The sequence below is a fragment of the Taudactylus pleione genome, unplaced genomic scaffold (genome assembly GCF_031769625.1).
Source record: "Taudactylus pleione unplaced genomic scaffold, aTauple2 ptg000010l, whole genome shotgun sequence".
In the NCBI taxonomy this organism is placed as follows: Eukaryota; Metazoa; Chordata; class Amphibia; order Anura; family Myobatrachidae; genus Taudactylus; species Taudactylus pleione.
The window spans coordinates 5,478,060-5,503,898 of NW_028284413.1; the positions used below are offsets into that span (position 1 = coordinate 5,478,060).

The 25,839-nt window shown below is 48.9% G+C and overlaps 1 protein-coding gene across 1 annotated transcript in view; it reads right to left on the reverse strand.

Moving 5' to 3' along the window:
* LOC148542658 (uncharacterized) overlaps nt 1-25,839 on the reverse strand; it is a 282,206-nt gene that overhangs the window by 86,367 nt on the left and 170,000 nt on the right. Inside the window, exon 3 of the mRNA XM_088467431.1 lies at nt 12,289-12,489. Coding sequence (XP_088323557.1) covers nt 12,289-12,489 — 201 coding nt within the window. The remainder of the gene's footprint in view (nt 1-12,288; nt 12,490-25,839) is intronic.

Below are 25,839 nucleotides of genomic sequence, written 5' to 3' on the forward strand. Positions count from 1 at the left end.
TGATCTTTAAATTATCACAACAAAAAATAACGTTATATATACTGCAGCTGAAAATATGAGAGGCAAAGTTCCTTATATGAGAAAAAACAAGTCTATTTGAAAGACAATCATGTCCAAATAGATAACTCTGAAAATCTGTTGTAAAATGATAATTAAAGGGTTAGAGGTGATATACTAGGACAGACTAGAAGTGGATACAGTAATCACCTCACGTGAGCTTACTTACATGAGGCCTCCAGTCTGCTCTCAAAGAAGCAAAACCGTGGCCTCAGAAGTGTAATCTGTCATAGCCCACCCACATTTCAGGATCTGCAATATATTTCTCCTGTCCAGATACTCCAGATATGCCCACATTTGTGTGCAAAGGCTCAACACGAAAGTGCATATATGTACAGTATACAACAAAAATTTACATGAACCCAACTGTAAATGAGGTCCCTTTGTCTGACATGTACATTCATCATTGATATGTAATACTCCCTCATTATATATATATATATATATATATATATATATATATATTGTTTGTGACACAGTCGGGATAGGGGTCCCACTCCTGGGGTAGCTGGACTCCCTGTTTACACACACCGCAGCCAGAGAAACAGGACACAATTCTGGAGTACTCGTGCAAGCTTGTCAGAGCCAGTCTTTATTGTACCAGGTACATAAACAAACCAAAACACAAACAAAATCCTAGCCCGTCTGGGCTCTAACTAGACAGTAGGTTCCCTCACTATCAGAAAACTATAAACGAGTTCACATCCACAGTACTTACAGGTCTGTATCAAAACAATGTCAGAGCAAGCTAGCCTGCGGGCCTGCTCTCTCAGGTGTAAGACACTCAGCCAGAACTAAATCCAGCTTATAACACCCATTTCCAGGTGCAAGCCATAATGAGCCTGCTACCAGGCTGAAAGGCCCAACACCCAGTGGCCTTGTGGATGGAGCCCTCCCTCTCCTCACATAAACACCCCCAGGACCCATTCCGGATTTTCACCAAAGCCGACATTCCAATCTGTTAAGCAGAACAGACTTTTCCTGGAGGTTTAAAAGACATATGTGAGAAATCTGGGACACACATATATGCCATCCACAACTTTTCCAGTGCTTCTATCACAATATTTTTAGTTATGTGTATCTGTATTGCGACCCTTATGCAGTGCCCCCTGCATTTGTACCCCATATGCAGTGCCCCCAGTAGTTTTGCCCCATATGCAGCACACCTTATGCCATGCCCCCTGTAGTTTTGACCCATATGTAGGTCCCCCTAAAGTAGTGCCCGTTACACAGTGCCCCCTGTAATTTTGCCCCATATGCAGGTCCCCCTAACGTAGTGCCCTTTATGCAGTCCCCATATGCAGGGCCCCCTAAAGTAGTTCCCATTATGCAGTGCCCCATATGCAAGGCCGCCTAAAGTAGTGTCCACTATACAGGTCCCCCTAAAGTAGAGCCACCATAAACAAGGCCCCAAAAGTAGTGCCATTATGCAGTGCCCCCTGTACTTTTGCCCCATATGCAGGTCCCTCCAAAGTAGTGCCCCTTATGCAGTCCCCAAATGCAGGGTCCCCTAAAGTAGTGCCCCTTATGCAGTCCCCATATGCAGGGCCCCCTAAAGTAGTGCCCGTTACACAGTGCCCCCTGTAATTTTGCCCCATATGCAGGTCCCCCTAACATAGTGCCCCTTAGGCAGTCCCCATATGCAAGGCCCCCTAAAGTAATTCCCATTATGCAGTGCCCCATATGCAAGGCCCCCTAAAGTAGTGCCAGTTATGCACTGCTGCCCCCTGCACCAAGTACTTACCTCACCACGCTGGCTCCTACTCCGGCTGGCTCCTGATGCGCCACTGCCTCTGACTGAATCTGTCTAGATCTAGTAGCTCCTCACATCGCAGATGACATTATGACATCATCCGTGCAGTGCATCACTGGGAACGCTGGCCTCTGAAGTGATCAGAGGCTTTTTTTAGCTTCCGATTGCTTCAGTGGCCAGTGTTTGCAGTGCAGGGGGCTGCATTGTAAAGCAGAGGTCGGAGATGGAGCGCTGTCTCCGTCTCTGAAAAAAAAATTGGATCGTTAGGGGGGGTTTCTGAGTACTCATGAAACCCCCTTGTATGCGCAGGTGCTATTAGCGGGAAAATTAATTTCTTTTGCACCTGCTGATTGCACCCAGTATGCCTGCGATTATAATCCAAGTTTCTATAATTTTTATATATATATATATATATATATATATTTATTAGTATAATACAATACCTATATTGCGCTGCATCAACCGATTTATCTTAAAATGCAAATATAAAAAACATACAGTAGGAGTCTTTTTAGTGCTGCTTCCCCGAGTGCGGTCCCTTACCAGTATAGACCAGAAGGGTTCTACAGAATGATGGTCTTGGGGAGCGCCAAACTCCAATTACGCAGTTTAAAATTTTTCATGATATTTTATATTTTAATTTCCTTTTAAGTGGATGAAGATGAAGACGAAGAAGGGATCCACTTTCAGTTTCTACAATGATACCCTCAATCAGGGCCGCCATCAGGGGGGGACTGCCAGGAGTAGAGTCCTGGGCCCTGACAGAAAGGGGGCCCGCCAGCCTGGCAGTTGAACGCCCCCATGAGATGCTTACTGGATAAGTGCTGGAGGAGTTTTGAAAGAGGCCCTGGCTGCGAGCCAATCGTAGCCCGCGGACCGGCAGCCAATCAGGAAAGGCCACAGAGGCGGCTCCTGATTGGCTGCTGCTCCGCAGTCTCCGATTAACTCGCGGCCGGAACCAAATTCAAAATGCCGCTGCCTCCGGGCCCCTCTCTCTGGGATACACTCTGAGTGGCAGCCAGTGCGGCAACCGCAAGCCAGTGGGGAGAGGCTGGGCCAAGAAGAAAGCAGCCAAAGGAGAGGGAGAAGCAGCAGCGGCAGCCACAGTGAAGAGGAAATGCTCAGTCGGCCAGGAGCAGGAGAGGCTGCGGGGGTCCCACTTCCCATACAGTTACAGAGATTCCTGCATTCCCACCCTCACCCTGCATTCCCACTTTTACCATGCATAACTACCCTCACCCTGCTTTTCCACCCTCACCCTGCAATCCCACCCACACCCTGCATTCCCACTATTACCCTGCATTCCCACCCTCACCCTGCATCCCCACTTTTACCCTGCTTTCCTACTCTCACCCTGCATTACCACTATTACTCTGCATTCCCACCCTCACCCTGCATTCCCACCCTCACCGTGCTTTCCCACTTTTACCCTGCATTCCCACCCTCACCCTGCATTCCCACCCTAAACCTGCTTTATCACTTTTACCCTGCCTTCCAATCCTCACCCTGTTTTTCCACCCTTACCCTGCATTCCCACTTTTAACCTGCATTCCCACCCTCACCCTGCATCCCCACTTTTTCCCTGCACTCCCACCCTCACCCTGCATTCCCACTATTACCCTGCATTCCCACCCTCACCCTGCATTCCCACCCTCACCGTGCTTTCCCACTTTTACTCTGCCTTCCCATCCTCACCCTGTTTTCCCACCCTCACCCTGCATTCCCACCCTCACCGTGCATTCCCACTTTTACCCTGCATTTGCACTTTTATCCTGTATTCCCACTTTTACCCTGCTATCCCACACTCACCCTGCATTCCCACCCACACCCTGCATTCCCACTTTTACCCTGCATTCCCACCCTCACCCTTCATTCCCACCATCACCCTGCATTCACACTTTTACCCTGCTTTCCCACTATTACCCTGCCTTCCCACACTCGCCCTGCCTTCCATCCTCACCCTGTTTTCCCATCCTTACCCTGCTATCCCACTTTTACCCTGCATTCTCACCCTAACCCTGCATTCCCACTATTACTGTGCAATCCCACTTTTACCCTGCATTCCCAATTTTACCCTGCTTTGTCACTTTTACCCTGCATTCCCACCCTCACCCTGCATTCCCACTATTGCCCCGCATTCCCACCCTCACCGTGCTTTCCCTCTTTTACCCTGCCTTCCCATCCTCACCCTTTTTCCCACCCTTACCCTGCATTCCCACCCTCACCGTGCATTCCCATTTTTACCCTGCATTCCCACGTTTATCCTGCATTCCCACTTTTACCTTGCTATCGCGCTTTTACCCTGCTATCCCACTCTCAACCTGCATTCCCACTTTTACCCTGCCTTCCCACCCTTGCCTTGCCTTCCCATCCTCACCCTGTTTTCCCACCCTTACCCTGCTATCCCACTTTTACCCTGCATTCCCACCCTCACCCTGAATTCCCATTTTTTCCCTGCATTCCCAACCTCACCCTGCATTCCCACTATTACCCTGCTTTCCCACTTTTACCCTTCATTCCCACCCTCACCCTGCATTCCCACTATTACCCTGCATTCCCAATTTTACCCTGCATTCCCACTTTAACCCTACATTCCCAGCCTCACCCTGCCTTCCCATCCTCACCCTGTTTTCCCACACTTACCCTGCTATCCCACTTGTTCCCTGCTATATCACTATTACCGTGCATTCCCAACCTCACCCTGCATTCTCACAATTACCCTGCATTCCCACCCTCACCCTGCATTCCCACTATTACCTTGAATTCCCACTTTTACCCTGCATTCCCACCCTCACCCTGCATTCCCACTTTTACCATGCATTCCCACCCTCACCGTGCATTCCCACATTTACCCTGCATTCCCATCCTCAACCTGTTTTCCCACCCTTACCCTGCATTCCCACCCTCACCGTGCATTCCCACTTTTACCCTGCATTCCCACTTTTACCCTTCTATCCCACTTTTACCCTGCTATCCCACTCTCACCCTGCATTCCCACCCTCTCCCTGTTTTCCCACATTTACCCTTCATTCCCACACTCACCCTGCATTCCCACTTTTACCCTGATTTCCAACTTTTAACCTGCATTCCCATTTTTACACTTGCTTCCCATCCTCTTCCTGTTTTCCCACCCTTACCCTGCATTCCCACCCTCACCGTGTATTCCCACTTTTACCCTGCATTCCCACTTTTACCCTGCTATCCCACTCTCACCCTGCATTCCCACTATTACCATGCATTCCCACACTCATCCTTCATTCCCACCCTCTCCCTCTATTCCCACTATTTTCCCAGCTTTCCCACTATTACCCTGCATTCCCACCCTCACTGTGCATTCCCACCCTCACCCTGTTTTCCCACTTTTACCCTGCTTTTCCACACTCACTCTGCATTCCCAAAACTCACCCTGCATTCCCACCCTCACCCTGCATTCCCACTATTACCCTGCACTCCCACTTTTACCCTGCATTCCCACCCTCACCCTGCATCCCAACTTTTACCCTGCTATTCCAGTTTTACCCTGCATTCCCACCCTAACGCTGCATTCCCACTATTAACCTGCATCCCCACCCTCACCCTGCATTCCCACCATCACCGTGCATTCCCACTTTTACCCTGCATTCCCACCCTCACCTGTGCTTTACCACTTTTACCCTGCCTTCCCATCCTCACCCTGTTTTCCCACCCTTACCCTGCATTCCCACCCTCACCGTGCATTCCCACATTTATCCTGCATTCCCAGCCTTACCCTACATTCCCACCCTCACCCTTCATTCCCACCCTCACCCTGCTTTCCCACTTTTACCCTGCTTTCCCACTTTTATCCTGAATTCCCACTTTTACCCTGCATTCCCACTTTTACCCTGCCTTCCCATCCTCAGTCTGTTTTCCCACCCTTACCCTGCATTCTTACCCTCACCGTGGATTCCCACTTTTACCCTGCATTCCCACTTTTACCCTGCTATTTCACTCTCACCCTGCATTTCCACTATTACCCTGCATTCCCACTTTCACCCTGCATTCCCACCCTCACCCTTCATTCCCAACCTCACCCTGCATTCACACTTTAACCCTGCATTCCCACCCTCACCCTGGATTCCCACTTTTTCCCTGCCTTCCCACCCTCGCCCTGCCTTCCCATCCTCACCCTGTTTTCCCACCCTTACTCTGCTATCCCACTTTTACCCTGCATTCCCACCCTCACCCTGCATTCCCTCTTTTACCCTGCATTCCCAACCTCACCCTGCTTTCCCACTTTTACCCTACATTCCCACTATTACCCTGCATTCCCACTTTTACCCTGCATTCCCACTTTTACCCTACATTCCCAGCCTCACCCTTCCTTCCCATCCTCACCATGTTTTCCCACCCTTGTACCCTGCTATCTCACTATTACCATGCATTCCCACTATTTCCCTGCATTCCCACTTTTACCCTGCATTCCAACCCTCACCCTGCTTTCCCACTATTAGCCTACATTCCCAACCCCACCCCGCATTCCCACTTTTTCCCTGCATTCCCACCCTCACCCTGCATTCCCACTTTTACCCTGCTTTCCCACTTTTAACCTGCTTTTCCAACCTCTCCCTGCATTCCCACTTTTACCCTGCAATCCCACCCTCACCCTGCTTTCCCACTTTTACCCTGATCTCACATCCACATCTTGCTCTCATACCCTCACACCACTGTATTATACTCTCTCTATTATACTGTAGCTCATGTTAATACCCACCTCTGACAAATTGCCCCAGTCCCCCCAACCCAAGTAGACGTGCCCTACCTATTTTGACAGTTCCGGGCCCCACAATCTCTGATGGCAGCCCTTCCCTCAATCAGAGTACACCCAATGACAATCAATCAGTTTGTCAGAGTTCAGCCTAGGGTCAGTCGATGCTCACCTCTATGCTGGCTTCTCATGTTGTCAGACGTCAGGTGCAGCGGCGGGTGACGTGCTGAGGATTCTGCCTTAGGCGCTGGTGGACTTACATGGGTGGCCCCATGTCTTGGGTATTGTGGTTCCCGTCGTGGGTGCCGCCATGACAGTACTTCTCACTTGTCAGTATCTCCAACCAACTGTAGTATGGTTTGGGTCAGCTGACGCTGCCCTCCTATCAACTGCTACCCCTGGGTATATATACTGGCCCCAGTACACCAGGAAGTTGCCTGAACAACGTTTGTCATTCTTAGGGGCATATCCAATTAGCCGCGGTGTTTACCCGGCGGCTAATTATTGGGCTTGTCGGAATGCAATTATCGGGGAATGCACGCGTGGGTGTCCCTGAGACCCCCCGCATGAGACCTCGCTGTCAGGCTTTACCTCGCACCTCATGTAGGTGCGAGGTAAAATCTGCGTGAAGCCACCCTAATCGGCTTCACGCTAGAGGCACTAACACACTGTTTCCGCGTTTCTCACGGAAACTGTGTGATCCCGCGAACGAGAGCCGTTTTAATGGCGCCGGGAAATAGCTATTTTATTGAATAGCTTAACCCCGCGCTGCGCGACTTACAAGCCTCAATTACTCGTGGGAGAAGTGTATGCTAGTTTGCTCCTCATTCCAGATTCCCCTGAGATTACCTCCGTGTCTTCTCCCTCAATCAGGATGGCAAATAGTATGTTCTTTAAACAGCACTCAGCTAGAGATTTCCTGCAAAAGTGTACAGCGAATAGGTCTGGTAGATATATATATCACACTAGACCACTCAAATGATGGCCGGCACTCAGGTATTATAATAAATCACAAATAATTATTTTAATTTTAAGACCTAAGTGCCACCGTCATATCAGTGGTCTGGATTGGGGTTTCCTATGGAAGGCACCAGGGATGTTGGTTCTATTCATGTGAGTGCTGCCTGACAGTGACTATTATAGTATACACTATATATACTATATATGTACATGTCTACAATATCTACCATTTCCCTACATAAACTATTAATATCATTAAATAATTTTTGCCTATTATTAATTTTCATGTAGATTGTAATAGTGTCCAATCGCCATATTAATTCTTATTCATAATGATATAGTCATATTGAAATCATATTAATATTGTCATATTATTTGCAGGACGCAGGCAACAGAAGCTACATCCTGTTCAACCTCCCAGCCAGTCTCCACCTGATGTGGCCTCGCCACGGCTTCCAGAAAGCCAGCACTCCACCCCACCTGCCTTCACCCCACCTGCCAGTCTTCATCCCTTCAGCCCACCAGAGAGTCAGGTGTCCACCCCACCTACACTTGCTGTGAGGAGCTCGGAGCCCACAGACTTCTCTGGTGGGACTGGAGGATGATGGCTATCCTCCCCCACCCCAAAACCAGCTTTCCCCTCTTTTACGTTCTCCTAGTTCAAATTTCTCACCTCCGCCCAGTCCAAGATCCCTTTTCAACATGCTTGGGACACCTCAAGAGGAAGAAGTGTCCCATGAAGGTATGTAGTGCAATTACTTTACTAAAGGTATATGTTTAATACTCTTACAGTATATTACATGTGCCCTTATATTTATATCCACAGCATCTGAAAGATCCAGCAATCTGGAGGCCTTGGCCAGGGAAGTGGGCAGAGTGGCAGGCTGAAGGCAAAAATATCAGCCCACTGGAAGCATGCGAGGGGGACAGGTGGTGGGTGGACCCAGAGCAGTAACTAGAATTTTTGGTGCCCTGGGCCAGAAAGAGCATTGGCACCCCCCCTTCATTTTTCAAATAGGGACATAAGATGCAAAACTGAAAAGGGACGTGGCCTCATGGGGAAGGGGCATGACAAATCTGATTTGTCCTATACAATGCTGAAGGGGTACCGATTTCATTGTACCACTGTTATCCATATGTCACTGACAAATACAGTGTGAATCCAATGGCTGCAGTGATGATACACAATAATTATGCAGAGGTGATGGGTTTCAGTACTGGGTATGACAATATTTTTAAATGTGTGTGTTAAATAAAATGACTGGAGGTGCTTGGGGAGGTGTCCAGATAGAGGTGGAGTCGGCCAGGGAGGAGATAAGGACAGTCAGGAGATGCTCGGGATAAAATAAGAGAAAGCTACAAGTGAGAATGATTATAAATAGGGGTGAGCGGGTTCGGATTTCTGAAATCCGAACTCCCCCGAGCCCCCCCGATCCGAGGCCGATCCGAGTCAGGCTCGACTTTTCCCGCCAGACTCGGATCTGAAATCGAGGCAAAACGTCATCATCCCGCCTTCCGGGTCTCGTGGGTTTTGGATCCTATATAAGGTACCCGCGTCGGCGCCATTTTCTCACTCGGCTGTGGACAGTGAAGAGGGAGGGTGGGAGTTAGTGCTGGCTGGGCTGTGTAGTGTAGTGTAGTGCAGTGTAGTGTTGTGCTGTGCTGTGCTGTGCTGTGCAGTCAGTTGTCCATAGGGGCTGTGTCCACTCCAAAGTCCTGTGCAGTGTCCCAGTCCTAAAGGGGTGCTGTAGTGTTGTCCAGGGGGTGCTCTGTCCATCAGGGGTGCACCCCCCAAGAGCAAAAAAAAAATATTTTTCTGTTTGTGTGCGCTGTAGCTGCACGTGCATCAACAAAGTTGCGCCAAGCGTGCGCCTGTGTCATAAGTAAAGGGTCGGTTGGCTAGTCTGTTGAAGGGTGGTGTAACCCCCAAAGTGCCTGAAAAAAAAATAATTTTGTGTTTGTGACTTGTGTGCGCTGTAACCGCATGTGCATCAACAAAGTAGTGCCAAGCGTGCGCCTGTGTCATAAGTCAGGAGCCGGCTGGTCTGTTGAAGAGTGGTGTAACCCCCATAGTGCCCCCCAAAAATGTTAACATTTAAAAAGTGTTTATTTTTCTGTGTTTGTGTGCGCGTTAGCTGCACGTGCATCAACATAGTAGCAGCACCAAGCATGCGCCTGTGTCATAAGTCAAGGGCCGGCTGGTCTGTTGAAGAGTGGTGTAACCCCCATAGTGCCCCCAAAAATGTAAACATTTAAAAAGTGTTTATTTTTCTGTGTTTGTGTGCGCATTAGCCGCATGTGCATCAACAAAGGATGAGGATGACACCTTGCCTCTGTAGAGCCAGTTTGTGCAGGGACAGATTAATTGCCATCTTGTTTTGTGGGGGCCCAAAAGGAACCAATCATTTCAGCCACAGTCGTGTGGCAGACCCTGGCGCTGAAATGACTGCTTTGTTAATGTGTGCATGTCCTGTTTATTCAACATAAGGGTGGGTAGGAGGGACCAAGGACAACTCCATCTTGCACCTCTTTTTTTTCTTTGCAGTATGTACTCTTTGGGGCCTAGTTTTTCAAACTGACATCCTGTCCGCCACTGCAGTGCCACTCCTAGATGTGCCACGTGTTTGTGCCACCCACTTGTGTTGCTTAGCATAATCATCCAGCTACTGTACCTCGGTGCAACATTTTGGCCTAAAAACAATAGTGTGAGGTGTTCAGAATTAGCTGTAAATTAGTGGACATTAATGTTATTGAGGTTAATAATAGCGTAGGACCAAAAAAAACCCAAAAATTCTGTGATTTTAGCTGTTTTTATGCTTTTTTCCCAAAAAATATAGATCCCAAACACGGAAGGGTGGTTTTGCCAAAACCAATCCAGATCCAAAACACGAAGAAAGATCCAAACACAAAACATGAAAAGTGGCCGGTGTACACCCCTAGTATATACCAGGGCCGTAACTAGGGTGGTGCGACCTGTGCCATGGCACAGGGCACTGCAGGGCAGGGGGCACTGTTTGGGCCTGTAAATTTTCTGTTTATTTTCATTCTCACTTGTAGCTTCCTCTTTTTTTATCCCCAGCATCTCCTGGCCTCTCTTATCTCTTCCCTGGCTCTTCCCCATGAGGCCATGGCCCTTTTTTGTGTGCGCCTCTTAATTCCCTATTTACAAAAAATAGAGGGGGGCAGCGCCAATGCTCTTTCTGGCACAGGGCACCAAAAAGTCTAGTTATGGCTCTGGTATATACTATATATATTTGTATAGGGGCCCAAATCATGCACTCTGCAGCCAGGCCTCTGTGGTGGCCGGCCACACCTCTTACATATGGGCCCCAACCACTGCATTCCTTGATGGGCCCTTTATGCCCCAGTCTGATACTATGTACATATTTTTTTGCATTTGACTATTAGAGGTGTAAGTGGATTTTAACCTCATATACTGTACGACATGTATTTACATCTAGATAAAGATTCAGCTTTATATACTCATGAACCGCGTGGCTAAGTGCACATGAACAGAAAGTGAAACGTGGTATGTGTAATGGAACTAATGTTTGCTCTTGAACATGGGCTAATTTCATTATTGCATCAGCTATAAAGTCTTATTTATTATAGGGAGAAAATCAGGGTTGTTTTAACAGCAGTGTGGGCCCTGGGCAAAGCAATGCCCTGGGGCCCCTACCCACCCATACACGGGAAAAATGTAAATTGTCAATAAAATTAAACCCTCCTGCATGCCCATCAAACCTCCCACACATGCAGAGAGACTCTGACTGGTCTGAAGCCAGCATATGAAGTGAAACTGGGACTGAGGTGAGTACTCATCGCCAGGGTGGGGGATTGGGTGAGGGAGGTTAGTTTCTTAATACAGTGCACCGGCGGCCGGCTTATAAAAATATTACAAATTTACCAACTGGCAGCGGCTGCAGGTGGGGCAGGTTGGCGGGCCCCTACAAGCTTCGGGCCCTTGGGCAACTGCCCAACAAGCCCAATGGAAGAGATGGCCCTGGGTAAAAAACCCTTTTTAAGCATCTGGGATTCTCCAAATTGACAAAACCTTTCTTGATAATGAAAGCACCTGGAATTGGAACAAACCTCATCGCCAGCAGCAGTGGAGGAGAAAATGGTGGGTTGGCGAGAAATGAAAGTTGGCGGATTTTGGGAGGAAAGGTACTAGCCGAAAGAAGCAATTTTTGGAGAAAAAGTAAATAGCAAAGTAAAGGGCTGTGAGGGGAGGGAGAATGCATAGTAGGGATGTGAAGGTGGTGTAGTGTTGGAGGATTTGGATGAGATGAGAGATTTTAAATAAAAGTGCAACAAAGCTTGGCAGCACAGATAGTGTAATGGTTAGCATTACTGCCTCACAGCACTGAGGTTGTTGGTTCAATTCCCACCACGGCCATAACAGTGCAGAGTTTGTATATTCTCCCTGTGCTTGCGTGGGTTTCCTCCAGGTACTCTGGTTTCCTCCCACACTCCAAAAATATACTCGTAGGTTAATTGGCACCCAACAAATATTAACCCTAGTGTGTATGTGTGTGCATGTGATATGGAACATAGATTGTAAGCTCCACTGGGGCAGGGACTGATGTGAATGGCCAACTATTCTCTGTAAAAGTGCTGCGGAATATGTGTGCGCTATATAAATAACTGGTAATCAATCAAACAGAGCGGTAAAAGCAGAGCATAAATATAAAGGAAGTCAGAGTAATATTTTTTTGTAATAAGCAGATCAGTTTAGAGTTGCATGGTTGGAGTGTGGACCATCAGAGAGTGAGAGTAACCACCCAAGTACCTGAGTCCAGGATGGATGTCAATTGCTGAGTAGCGTTTATTCCAGATGATGTAACAGTATGAGATGTTGTATATTGCTGTCCTGATGTCATCACATTGTTCACTGTCGATGGTAATTTGGTGCTGAGGACGGCCTGTGTAGTTGTAGCTGATGATGAAGGATACACTGCAGTCAGGGTGCTAGGTGTCTCAGTTGTATTATCTGTTTAAATTTTGGATGATAAAACATTTGAAAAAAATATATATTTGTATTTTTATATTTAGTAGTACATAACAATATAGATAAAAACAGAAAATGAATACAAACACATAGATGAAAAATTGCTAATATAAATAAAAAAAGGGACGTGTGAGGAAAGGAAGGGAGGGGGGTGGGTGGACTTGTCCGGGGCCACAAAAGAAAAGTGGGAAACTGAAGAGAAAGAAACAACATAGCTCTAACCAACCATGTAGACATATTATTATTATTATTATTATTATTATTATTATTATTATTATTATTATTATTATTATCCTTTATTTATATGGTGCCACAAGTGTTCCGCAGCGCCTTACAGAGTACGCAAGTGAGGTCTACGAGGGAGAGAAATTAAGCGAGAAGATCCACAATTCTTCCTGGAACAGTAATAGTGGGAGAGGGATGATTTAGAGTAAACCAAGGACTTCGAATTTGATCTTTAAATTATCACAACAAAAAATAACGTTATATATACTGCAGCTGAAAATATGAGAGGCAAAGTTCCTTATATGAGAAAAAACAAGTCTATTTGAAAGACAATCATGTCCAAATAGATAACTCTGAAAATCTGTTGTAAAATGATAATTAAAGGGTTAGAGCTGATATACTAGGACAGACTAGAAGTGGATCTAGTAATCACCTCACGTGAGCTTACTTACATGAGGCCTCCAGTCTGCTCTCAAAGAAGCAAAACCGTGGCCTCAGAAGTGTAATCTGTCATAGCCCACCCACATTTCAGGATCTGCAATATATTTCTCCTGTCCAGGCACTCGAGATATGCCCACATTTGTGTGCAAAGGCTCAACAAGAAAGTGCAGATATGTACAGTATGCCACAAAAATTTACATGAACCCAACTGTAAATGAGGTCCCTTTGTCTGACATGTACATTCATCATTGATATGTAATACTCCCTCATTATAATACCAATTGATTCATCATATGTAACTAAATAACATCTCTGCAGCAATCTTAATATTTTATTATTATTATATATTTTTTTTTATTTCAGAACAGTTTTTTCTTTGAACCCAGGAGTGTGACATTTTCATAGGAAGGATAAACCAACAGAGAGGACTGAAATTCCATAGGTCATAGGTGCAATGGGACCCATGCTTCTGGTGAGGTATACAGCCTTGTATTTGTGACTAATGACACAAACCCTGTTTTAAGCCCATAATGTAAAAGGTTACCAATAAGGACAAAGGGCATAATTTAGAAAGGATCACAACTGCGAACATATGCAACCGATCTGTGAATGCAAACGCTATCTTTCGAACTCCAAAAGCCACACCCCAGATTGTAACTGAATGTCACCCTGCATGTACGCTCACTAAAGAACCCACCCAGCTCTCGCGAATTCATACACTGATAATAGCAAGCGTTCTCGCAAATGTGCAACACTACGCAGTAACAAGCATCCGATGCTTTTGCAACCACAAATACTCATTTGCAGATATGCAAGCGATTAAACAATGAAAGCGGATAGGGATTGTATTAATTGTTATAAAGTGGTTCTGATTTACTAACTGCTAAATTGAACAATGCAAATGCCTGTGGCTACTATGTATCAAGTGCAATATATACAGATACTGTAGTATAAAACATCACCACTGCAATTATATTTATAAACACAAGCACACATATTAAAATGTATATGTTTATGTGGGATCAATACAATGTGTGTGTGTGAATTTATATATATATATATATATATATATATATATTTTTTTTTTGTTTGTGATACAGTCGGGATAGGGGTCCCACTCCTGGGGTAGCTGGACTCCCTGTTTACACACACCGCAGCCAGAGAAGCAGGACACAATTCTGGGGTACTCGTGCAAGCTTGTCAGAGCCAGTCTTTATTGTACCAGGTACATAAACAAAACAAAACACAAACAAAATCCTAGCCCGTCTGGGCTCTAACTAGACAGTAGGTTCCCCCACTATCAGAAAACTATAAACAAGTTCACATCCACAGTACTTACAGGTCTGTATCAAAACAATGTCTCAGAGAAAGCTAGCCTGCGGGCCTGCTCTCCCAGGTGTGAGACACTCAGCCAGAACTAAATCCAGCTTATAACACCCATTTCCAGGTGCAAGCCATATTGAACCTGCTACCAGGCTGAAAGGCCCAACACCCAGAGTGGCCTGTGGATGGAGCCCTCCCTCTCCTCACATCAACACCCCCTGGACCCATTCCGGCTTTTCACCAAAGCCAACATTCCAATCTGTTCAGCAGAACAGACTAAACTGGGGGTTTAAAAGACATATGTGAGAAATCTGGGACACACATATATATGCCATCCACAACTTTTCCAGTGCTTCTATCACAATATTTTTAGTTATGTGTATCTGTATTGTGACCCTTATGCAGTGCCCCCTGCATTTGTACCCCATATGCAGTGCCCCCGGTAGTTTTGCCCCATATGCAGCACACCTTATGCCATGCCCCCTGTAGTTTTGACCCATATGTAGGTCCCCCCTAATGTAGGTCCCCCCTAAAGTAGTGCCCGTTACACAGTGCCCCCTGTAATTTTGCCCCATATGCAGGTCCCCCTAACGTAGTGCCCTTTATGCAGTCCCCATATGCGGGGCCCCCTAAAGTAGTTCCCATTATGCAGTGCCCCATATGCAAGGCCGCCTAAAGTAGTGTCCACTATACAGTTCCCCCTAAAGTAGAGCCCCATATACAAGGCCCCAAAAGTAGTGCCATTATGCAGTACCCCCTGTAATTTTGCCCCATATGCAGGTCCCTCTAAAGTAGTGCCCCTTATGCAGTCCCCAAATGCAGGGTCCCCTAAAGTAGTGCCCCTTATGCAGTCCCCATATGCAGGGCCCCCTAAAGTAGTGCCCGTTACACAGTGCCCGCTGTAATTTTGCCCCAAATGCAGGTCCCCCTAACGTAGTGCTCCTTATGCAGTCCCCATATGCAAGGCCCCCTAAAGTAATTCCCATTATGCAGTGCCCCATATGCAAGGCCCCTAAAGTAGTGCCCACTATACAGGTCCCCCTAACGTAGAGCCCCATATGCAAGGCCCCAAAAGTAGTGCCCATTATGCAGTGCCCCATATGCAAGGCCCCCTAAAGTAGTGCCAGTAATGCACTGCTGCCCCCTGCACCAAGTACTTACCTCACCACGCTGGCTCCTACTCCGGCAGGCTCCCGATGTGCCGCTGCCTCTGACTGAATCTGTCTAGATCCAGCAGCTCCTCACATCGCAGATGACATTATGACATCATCCGTGCAGTGCATCACTGGGAACGCTGGCCTCTGAAGTGATCAGAGGCTTTTTTTAGCTTCCGATTGCTTCAGTGGCCAGTGTTCGCAGTGCAGGGGGCTGCATTGTAAAGCAGAAGTCGGAGATGGAGCGCTGTCTCCGTCTCTGAAAAAAAAAATTGGATCGTTAGGGGGGGTTTCTGAGTAATCAGAAACCCCCCTTGTATGCGCGGGTGCTATCAGCGGGAAAATTAATTTCTTTTGCACCTGCTGATTGCACCCAGTATGCCTGCGATTATAATCCAAGTTTCTATAATTTTAATATATACATACATATATATAAATATATATATATATATATATATTTATTAGTATAATACAATACCAATATTACGCTGCATCAACCGATTTATCTTAAAATGCAAATATAAAAAACATACAGTACGAGTCTTTTTAGTAGAGGCTGCTTCCCCGAGTGCGGTCCCTTGCCAGTATAGACCAGAAGGGTTCTACAGAATGATGGTCTTGGGGAGCGCCAAATTCCAATTACGCAGGTTAAAATATTCCATTGATATTTTATATTTTAATTTCCTTTTAAGGGGATGAAGATGAAAACGAAGAAGGGATCCACTTTCAGTTTCTACAATGATACCCTCAATCAGGGCCGCCATCAGGGGCGGACTGCCGGGAGTAGCGTCCTGGGCCCTGACAGAAAGGGGGCCCGCCAGCCTGGCAGTGGAACGCCCCCATGAGATTCTTACTGGATAAGCGCTGGAGGAGTTTTAAAGTGGCCCTGGCTGCGAGCCAATCGTAGCTCGTGGACCGGCAGCCAATCAGGAAAGGCCACAGCGGCGGCTCCTGATTGGCTGCTGGTCCGCAGTCTCCGATTAACTCGAGGCCTGCACCAAATTCAAAAAGCCGCTGCCTCCGGGCCCCTCTCTCTGGGATACACTCTGAGTGGCAGCCAGTGCGGCAACCGCAAGCCAGTGGGGAGAGGCTGGGCCAAGAAGAAAGCAGCCGAAGGAGAGGGAGAAGCAGCAGCAGCAGCCACAGTGAAGAGGAAATGCTCAGTCGGCCAGGAGCAGGAGAGGCTGCGGGGGTCCCACTTCCCATACAGTTACAGAGATTCCTGCATTCCCACCCTCACCCTGCATTCCCACTTTTACCATGCATTCCTACCCTCACCCTGCTTTTCCACCCTCACCCTGCATTCCCACCCTCACCCTGCATTCCCACTATTACCCTGCATTCCCACTTTTACCCCGCATTCCCACCCTCACCCTGCATCCCCACTTTTACCCTGCTTTCCCACTCTCACCCTGCATTCCCACTATTACTCTGCATTCCCACCCTCACCCTGCTTTCCCACCCTCACCGTGCTTTCCAACTTGTACCCTGCCTTCCCATCCTCACCCTGTTTTCCCACCCTTACCCTGCATTCCCACCCTCACGTGCATTCCCACTTTTACCCTGCATTACCACTTTTACCCTGCATTCCCACCCTCACCCTGCATCCCCACTTTTACCCTGTTTACCCACTTTTACCATGCATTCCCACCCTCACCCTGCATTCCCACTATTACACGCATTCCCACCCTCACCCTGCATTCCCACCCTCACCGTGCTTTCCCACTTTTGCCCTGCCTTCCCACATTTCTCCTGCATTCCCACATTTACCCTGCCTTCCATACTCACCCTGTTTTCCCACCCTTACCCTGCATTCCCACCCTCACCGTGCATTCCCACTTTTACCATGCATTCCCACATTTATCCTGCTATCGCACTTTTACCCTGCTATCCCACTCTCACCCTGCATTCCCACCCTCACCCTGCATTCCCACTTTTACCCTGCATTCCCACCCTCACCCTTCATTCTCACCCTCACCCTTCATTCCCACCATCACCCTGCATTCCCACTTTTACCCTTCTTTCCCACTTGTACCCTGCATTCCCAAACTCACCCTGCATTCCCACTTTTACCCTGCCTTCCCACACTCGCCCTGCCTTCCCATCCTCACCCTGTTTTCCCACCCTTACCCTGCTATCCCACTTTTACCCTGCATTCCCACCCTCACCCTGCATTGCCACCCTGACACTGCATCCCTACTTTTGCCCTGCTTTCCCACTTTTACCCTGCATTCCCACCCTCACCCTACATTCCCACTATTACCCCGCATTCCCACCCTCACCCTGCATTCCCACCCTCACCCTGCATTCCCACTTTTACCCTGTCTTCCCATCCTCACCTGTTTTCCCACCCTTACCCTGCATTCCCACCCTCACCCTGCATTCCCACCCTCACCGTGCTTTCCCACTTTTACCCTGCATTCCCACCTTCCACCTTGCATTCTCACCCTCACCGTGGTTTCCAACTTGTACCCTGCCTTCCCATCCTCACCCTGTTTTCCCACCCTTACCCTGCATTCCCACCCTCACATGCATTCCCACTTTTACCCTGCATTCCCACCCTCACCCTGCATTCCCACTATAACCCCGCCTTCCCACCCTCACCCTGCATTCCCACCCTCACCGTGCTTTCCCACTTTTGCCCTGCCTTCCCATCCTCACCCTGTTTTCCCAACCTTACCCTACATTCCCACCCTCACCGTGCATTCCCACTTTTACCCTGCATTCCCACTTTTATCCTGCTATCGCACTTTTACCCTGCTATCCCACTCTCACCCTGCATTCCCACCCTCACCCTGCATTCACACTTCTACCCTGCATTCCCACCCTCACCCTTCATTCCCACCCTCACCCTGCATTCACACTTTTACCCTGTTTTCCCACTTTTCCTTTGCATTCCCAAACTCACCCAGCATTCCCACTTTTACCCTGCCTTCCCACTGTCGCCCTGCCTTGCCATCCTCACCCTGTTTTCCCACCCTTACCCTGCTATCCCACTTTCACCCTGCATTCCCACCCTCACCCTGCATTCCCAACCTCACCCTGCATTCCCACTATTACCCTGCATTCCCACTTTTACCCTGCATTCCCACCCTCACCCTGCATTCCCAATCTCACACTGCATTCCCAACCTCACCCTGCATTCCCACTATTACCCTGCTTTCCAACTTTTACTCTGCATTCCCATCCTCGCCCTGCATTCCCACTATTACCCTGAATTCCCACTTTTACCCTGCTTTCCCACTTTTACCCTACATTCCCAGCCTCACCCTGCCTTCCCATCCTCACATTGTTTTTCCACACTTACACTGCTATCCCACTTGTAACCTGCTATATCACTATTACCGTGCATTCTCAACCTCACCCTGCATTCCCACTATTACCCTGCATTCCCACCCTCACCCTGCATTCCCACTATTACCCTGCATTCCCACTTTTACCATGCATTCCCACCCTCACCGTGCATTCCCACCTTCACCGTACATTCCCACTTTTACCCTGCAATTCCATCCTCACCCAGTTTTCCCACCGTTACCCTGCATTCTCACCCTCACCGTGCATTCCAACTTTTACCCTGCATTCCCCCTTTTACCCTGCTATCCCACTCTCACCCTGTATTCCCACCCTCACCCTGTTTTCCCACTATTACTCTTCATTCCCACACTCACCTTGCTTTCCCACTTTTACCCTGCTTTCCCACTTTTGTCCTGCATTCCCATTTTTACCCTGCCTTCCCATCCTCACCCTGTTTTCCCACCCTTACACTGCTTTCCCACCCTCACCGTGCATTCCCACTTTTACCCTGCATTCCCACTTTTACCCTGCTATCCCACTCTCATCCTGCATTCCCACTATCAAACTGCATTGCCACACTCATCCTTCATTCCCACCCTCACCCTGCATTCCCACCCTCACCCTGAATTCCCACTTTTACCCTGCATTCCCACTTTTACCCTGCATTCCCACCCTCAGCCTCTATTCCCACTATTACCCTGCATTCCCACTTTTACCGTGCACTCCCACCCTCACCGTGCATTCCCACCCTCATCGTGCATTCCCACTTTTACCCTGCATTCCCATCCTCACCCAGATTTCCCACCCTTACCCTGCATTCTCCACCCTCACCCTGCATTCCCACCCTCACCCTGCATCCCAACTTTTACCCTGCATTCCCATTATTACCCTGCATCCCCACCCTCACCCTGCATTCCCACTTTTCCCCTGCATTCCCACCCCCACCCTGCATTCCCACCCTCACCTGTGCTTTCCCACTTTTACCCTGCATTCCCATCCTCACCCTGTTTTCCCACCCTTACCTGCATTCCCACCCTCACCGTGCATTCCCACCCTCACCGTGCATTCGCACTTTTACCCTGCATTCCCACCCTCACCCTTAATTCCCTCCCTCACCCTGCATTCACACTTTTACCCTGTTTTCCCACTTTTCCCCTGCATTCCCAAACTCACCCAGCATTCCCACTTTTACCCTGCCTTCCCACCGTCGCCCTGCCTTCCCATCCTCACCCTGTTTTCCCACCCTTACCCTGCTATCCCACTTTCAAAATGCATTCCCACCCTCACCCTGCTTTCCCAACCTCACCCTGCATTCCCACTATTACCCTGCATTCCCACTTTTACCCTGCTTTCCCACTTTTACCCTACATTCCCAGCCTCACCCTGCCTTCCCATCCTCACATTGTTTTTCCACACTTACACTGCTATCCCACTTGTACCCTGCTATATCATTATTACCGTGCATTCTCAACCTCACCCTGCATTCCCACTATTACCCTGCATTCCCACCCTCACCCTGCATTCCCACTATTACCCTGCATTCCCACCCTCACCCTGCATGCCCACTTTTACCGTGCATTCCCACCCTCACCGTGCATTCCCACCCTCACCGTGCATTCCCACTTTTACCCTGCATTCCCATCCTCACCAAGTTTTCCCACCCTTACCCTGCATTCTCACCCTCACCGTGCATTCCAACTTTTACCCTGCATTCCCACTTTTACCCTGCTATCCCACTCTCACCCTGCATTCCCACCCTCACCCTGTTTTCCCACTTTTACTCTTCATTCCCACACTCACCCTGCATTCCCACTTTTACCCTGCTTTCCCATTTTTGTCCTGTATTCCCATTTTTACCCTGCCTTCCCATCCTCACCCTGTTTTCCCACCCTTACCCTGCTCTCCCACCCTCACCTTGCATTCCCACTTTTACCCTGCTATCCCACTCTCACCCTGCATTCCCACTCTCAAACTGCATTCCCACACTCATCCTTCATTCCCACCCTCACCCTGCATTCCCACCCTCACCCTGAATTCCCACTTTTACCCTGCATTCCCACTTTTACCCTGCATTCCCAACCTCTCCATGTTTTCCCACTTTTACCCTGCTTTTCCACCCTCACCCTGCATTCCCACCCTCACCCTGCATCCCAACTTTTACCCTGCTATCCCAGTTTTACCCTGCATTCCCATTATTACCCTGCATCCCCACCCTCACCCTGCATTCCCACCCTCACCGTGCATTCCCACTTTTCCCCTGCATTCCCACCCTCACCCTGCATTCCCACCCTCACCTGGGCTTTCCCACTTTTACCCTGTCTTCCCATCCTCACCCTGTTTCCCACCCTTACCTGCATCCCCACCCTTACCCTGCATTTCCACCCTCACCGTGCATTCCCACTTGTACCCTGCATTCCCACTTTTATCCTGCATTCCCACTTATACCCTGCTATCCCACTTTTACCCTGCATTTCCACCCTCACTCTGCTTTCCACCTTTTACCCTGCATTCCCACCCTCACCCTTCATTCCCACTTTTATCCTGAATTCCCACTTTTACCCTACATTCCCACTTTTACCCTGCCTTCCCATCTTCACCCTGTTTTCCCACCCTTACCCTGCATTCCCACCCTCACCGTGCATTCCCAATTTTACCCTGCATTCCCACTTTTATCCTGCATTCCCACTTTTACCCTGCTATCCCACTCTCACCATGCATTTCAACTATTACCCTGCATTCCCACCCTCACCCTGCATTCCCACTTTTATCCTTTATTTCCACTATTACACTGCATTTCCACCCTCACCCTGCATTCCCACTTTTACCCTGCATTCCCACCCTCACCCTTCATTCCCACCCTTACCCTGCATTCACACTTTATCCTTGCATTCCCACCCTCACCCTGGATTCCCACTCTCACCGTGCATTCCCACTATTACCCTGCATTCCCACTCTCATACTACATTCCCACTCTCAAACTGCATTCCCACCCTCACCCTGCATTCCCACTTTTACCCTGATTTCCCACTTTTACCCTGCATTCCCACCCTCACCCTGTTTTCCTACCATTACCCTGCATTCCCACCCTTACCCTGCATTCCCACCATCACCGTGCATTCCCACTATTACCCTGCATTCCCACTCTCATACTGCATTCCCACTCTCAAACTGCATTCCCACCCTCACCCTGCATTCCCACTTTTACCCTGATTTCCCACTTTTACCCTGCATTCCCACCCTCACCCTGTTTTCCCACTTTTACCCTGCATTCCCAAACCTCTCCCTGCATTCCCACCCTCACCCTGCATTCCCACTATTACCATGCATTCCCAACCTCACCCTGCATCCCCACTTTTACCCTGCTATCCCAGTTTTACCCTGCATTCCAATTATTACCCTGCATCCCCACCCTCACCTTGCATTCCCACTATTTCCCTGCATTCCCACTTTTCCCCTGCATTCCCACCCTCACCCTGCATTCCCACTTTTACCCTGCCTTCCCATCCTCACCCTGTTTTCCCACCCTTACCCTGCATTCCCACCCTCACCGTGCTTTCCCACTTTTACCCTGCATTCCCACCCTCACCGTGCATTCCCACTTTTCCCCTGCATTCCCACCCTCACCCTGCATTCCCACCCTCACCTGTGCTTTCCCACTTTTACCCTGTCTTCCCATCCTCACCCTGTTTTCCCACCCTTACCTGCATCCCCACCCTTACCCTGCATTTCCACCCTCACCGTGCATTCCCACTTTTACCCTGCATTCCCACTTTTATCCTGCATTCCCACTTATACCCTGCTATCCCACTTTTACCCTGCATTTCCACCCTCACTCTGCTTTCCACCTTTTACCCTGCATTCCCACCCTCACCCTTCATTCCCACTTTTATCCTGAATTCCCACTTTTACCCTACATTCCCACTTTTACCCTGCCTTCCCATCTTCACCCTGTTTTCCCACCCTTACCCTGCATTCCCACCCTCACCGTGCATTCCCAATTTTACCCTGCATTCCCACTTTTATCCTGCATTCCCACTTTTACCCTGCTATCCCACTCTCACCCTGCATTTCAACTATTACCCTGCATTCCCACCCTCACCCTCCATTCCCACTTTTACCCTTTATTTCCACTATTACACTGCATTTCCACCCTCACCCTGCATTCCCACTTTTACCCTGCATTCCCACCCTTACCCTGCATTCACACTTTATCCTTGCATTCCCACCCTCACCCTGGATTCCCACTCTCACCGTGCATTCCCACTATTACCCTGCATTCCCACTCTCATACTGCATTCCCATTCTCAAACTGCATTCCCACCCTCACCCTGCATTCCCACTTTTACCCTGATTTCCCACTTTTACCCTGCATTCCCACCCTCACCCTGTTTTCCTACCCTTACCCTGCATTCCCACCCTTACCCTGCATTCCCACCATCACCGTGCATTCCCACTATTACCCTGCATTCCCACTCTCATACTGCATTCCCACTCTCAAACTGCATTCCCACCCTCACCCTGCATTCCCACTTTTACCCTTATTTCCCACTTTTACACTGCATTCCCACCCTCACCCTGTTTTCCCACTTTTACCCTGCATTCCCAAACCTCTCCCTGCATTCCCACCCTCACCCTGCATTCCCACTATTACCATGCATTCCCAACCTCACCCTGCATCCCCACTTTTACCCTGCTATCCCAGTTTTACCCTGCATTCCAATTATTACCGTGCATCCCCACCCTCACCTTGCATTCCCACTATTTCCCTGCATTCCCACTTTTCCCCTGCATTCCCACTTTTACCCTGCCTTCCCATACTCACCCTGTTTTCCCACCCTTACCCTGCATTCCCACCCTCACCCTGCCTTCCCATCCTCACCCTGTTTTCTCACCCTTACCCTGCATTCCCACCCTCACCGTGCTTTCCCACTTTTACCCTGCATTCCCACCCTCACCGTGCATTCCCACTTTTTCCCTGCATTCCCACCCTCACCCTGCATTCCCACCCTCACCTGTGCTTTCCCACTTTTACCCTGTCTTCCCATCCTCACCCTGTTTTCCCACCCTTACCTGCATCCCCACCCTTACCCTGCATTTCCACCCTCACCGTGCATTCCCACTTTTACCCTGCATTCCCACTTTTATCCTGCATTCCCACTTATACCCTGCTATCCCACTTTTACCCTGCATTTCCACCCTCACTCTGCTTTCCACCTTTTACCCTGCATTCCCACCCTCACCCTTCATTCCCACTTTTATCCTGAATTCCCACTTTTACCCTACATTCCCACTTTTACCCTGCCTTCCCATCTTCACCCTGTTTTCCCACCCTTACCCTGCATTCCCACCCTCACCGTGCATTCCCAATTTTACCCTGCATTCCCACTTTTATCCTGCATTCCCACTTTTACCCTGCTATCCCACTCTCACCCTGTATTTCAACTATTACCCTGCATTCCCACCCTCACCCTGCATTCCCACTTTTACCCTTTATTTCCACTATTACACTGCATTTCCACCCTCACCCTGCATTCCCACTTTTACCCTGCATTCCCACCCTCACCCTTCATTCCCACCCTTACCCTGCATTCACACTTTATCCTTGCATTCCCACCCTCACCCTGGATTCCCACTCTCACCGTGCATTCCCACTATTACCCTGCATTCCCATTCTCATACTGCATTCCCACTCTCAAACTGGATTCCCACCCTCACCCTGCATTCCCACTTTTACCCTGATTTCCCACTTTTACCCTGCATTCCCACCCTCACCCTGTTTTCCTACCCTTACCCTGCATTCCCACCCTTACCCTGCATTCCCACCCTCACCGTGCATTCCCACTATTACCCTGCATTCCCACTCTCATACTGCATTCCCACTCTCAAACTGCATTCCCACCCTCACCCTGCATTCCCACTATTACCCTGATTTCCCACTTTTACCCTGCATTCCCACCCTCACCCTGTTTTCCCACTTTTACCCTGCATTCCCAAACCTCTCCCTGCATTCCCACCCTCACCCTGCATTCCCACTATTACCATGCATTCCCAACCTCACCCTGCATCCCCACTTTTACCCTGCTATCCCAGTTTTACCCTGCATTCCAATTATTACCCTGCATCCCCACCCTCACCTTGCATTCCCACTATTTCCCTGCATTCCCACTTTTCCCCTGCATTTCCACTTTTACCCTGCCTTCCCATACTCACCCTGTTTTCCCACCCTTACCCTGCATTCCCACCCTCACCCTGCATTCCCACTTTTACCCTGCCTTCCCATCCTTACCCTGCATTCCCACCCTTACCCTGCATTCCCACCCTCACCGTGCTTTCCCACTTTTACCCTGCATTCCCACCCTCACCCTGCATTCTCACCCTCACCGTGGTTTCCAACTTGTACCCTGCCTTCCCATCCTCACCCTGTTTTCCCACCCTTATCCTGCATTCCCACCCTCACATGCATTCCCACTTTTACCCTGCATTCCCACCCTCACCCTGCATCCCCACTTTTACCGTGCTTTCCCACTTTTACCGTGCATTCCCACCCTCACCCTGCATTCCCACTATTACCCCGCATTCCCACCCTCACCCTGCATTCCCACCATCACCGTGCTTTCCCACTTTTGCCCTGCCTTCTCATCCTCACCCTGTTTTCCCAACCTTACCCTGCATTCCCACCCTCACCGTGCATTCCCACTTTTACCCTGCATTCCCACTTTTATCCTGCTATTGCACTTTTACCCTGCTATCCCACTCTCACCCTGCATTCCCACCCTCACCCTGCATTCCCACTTTTACCCTGCATTCCCACCCTCACCCTTCATTCCCACCCTAACCCTTCATTCACACTTTTACCCTTCTTTCACACTTTTACCCTGCATTCCCAAACTCTCCC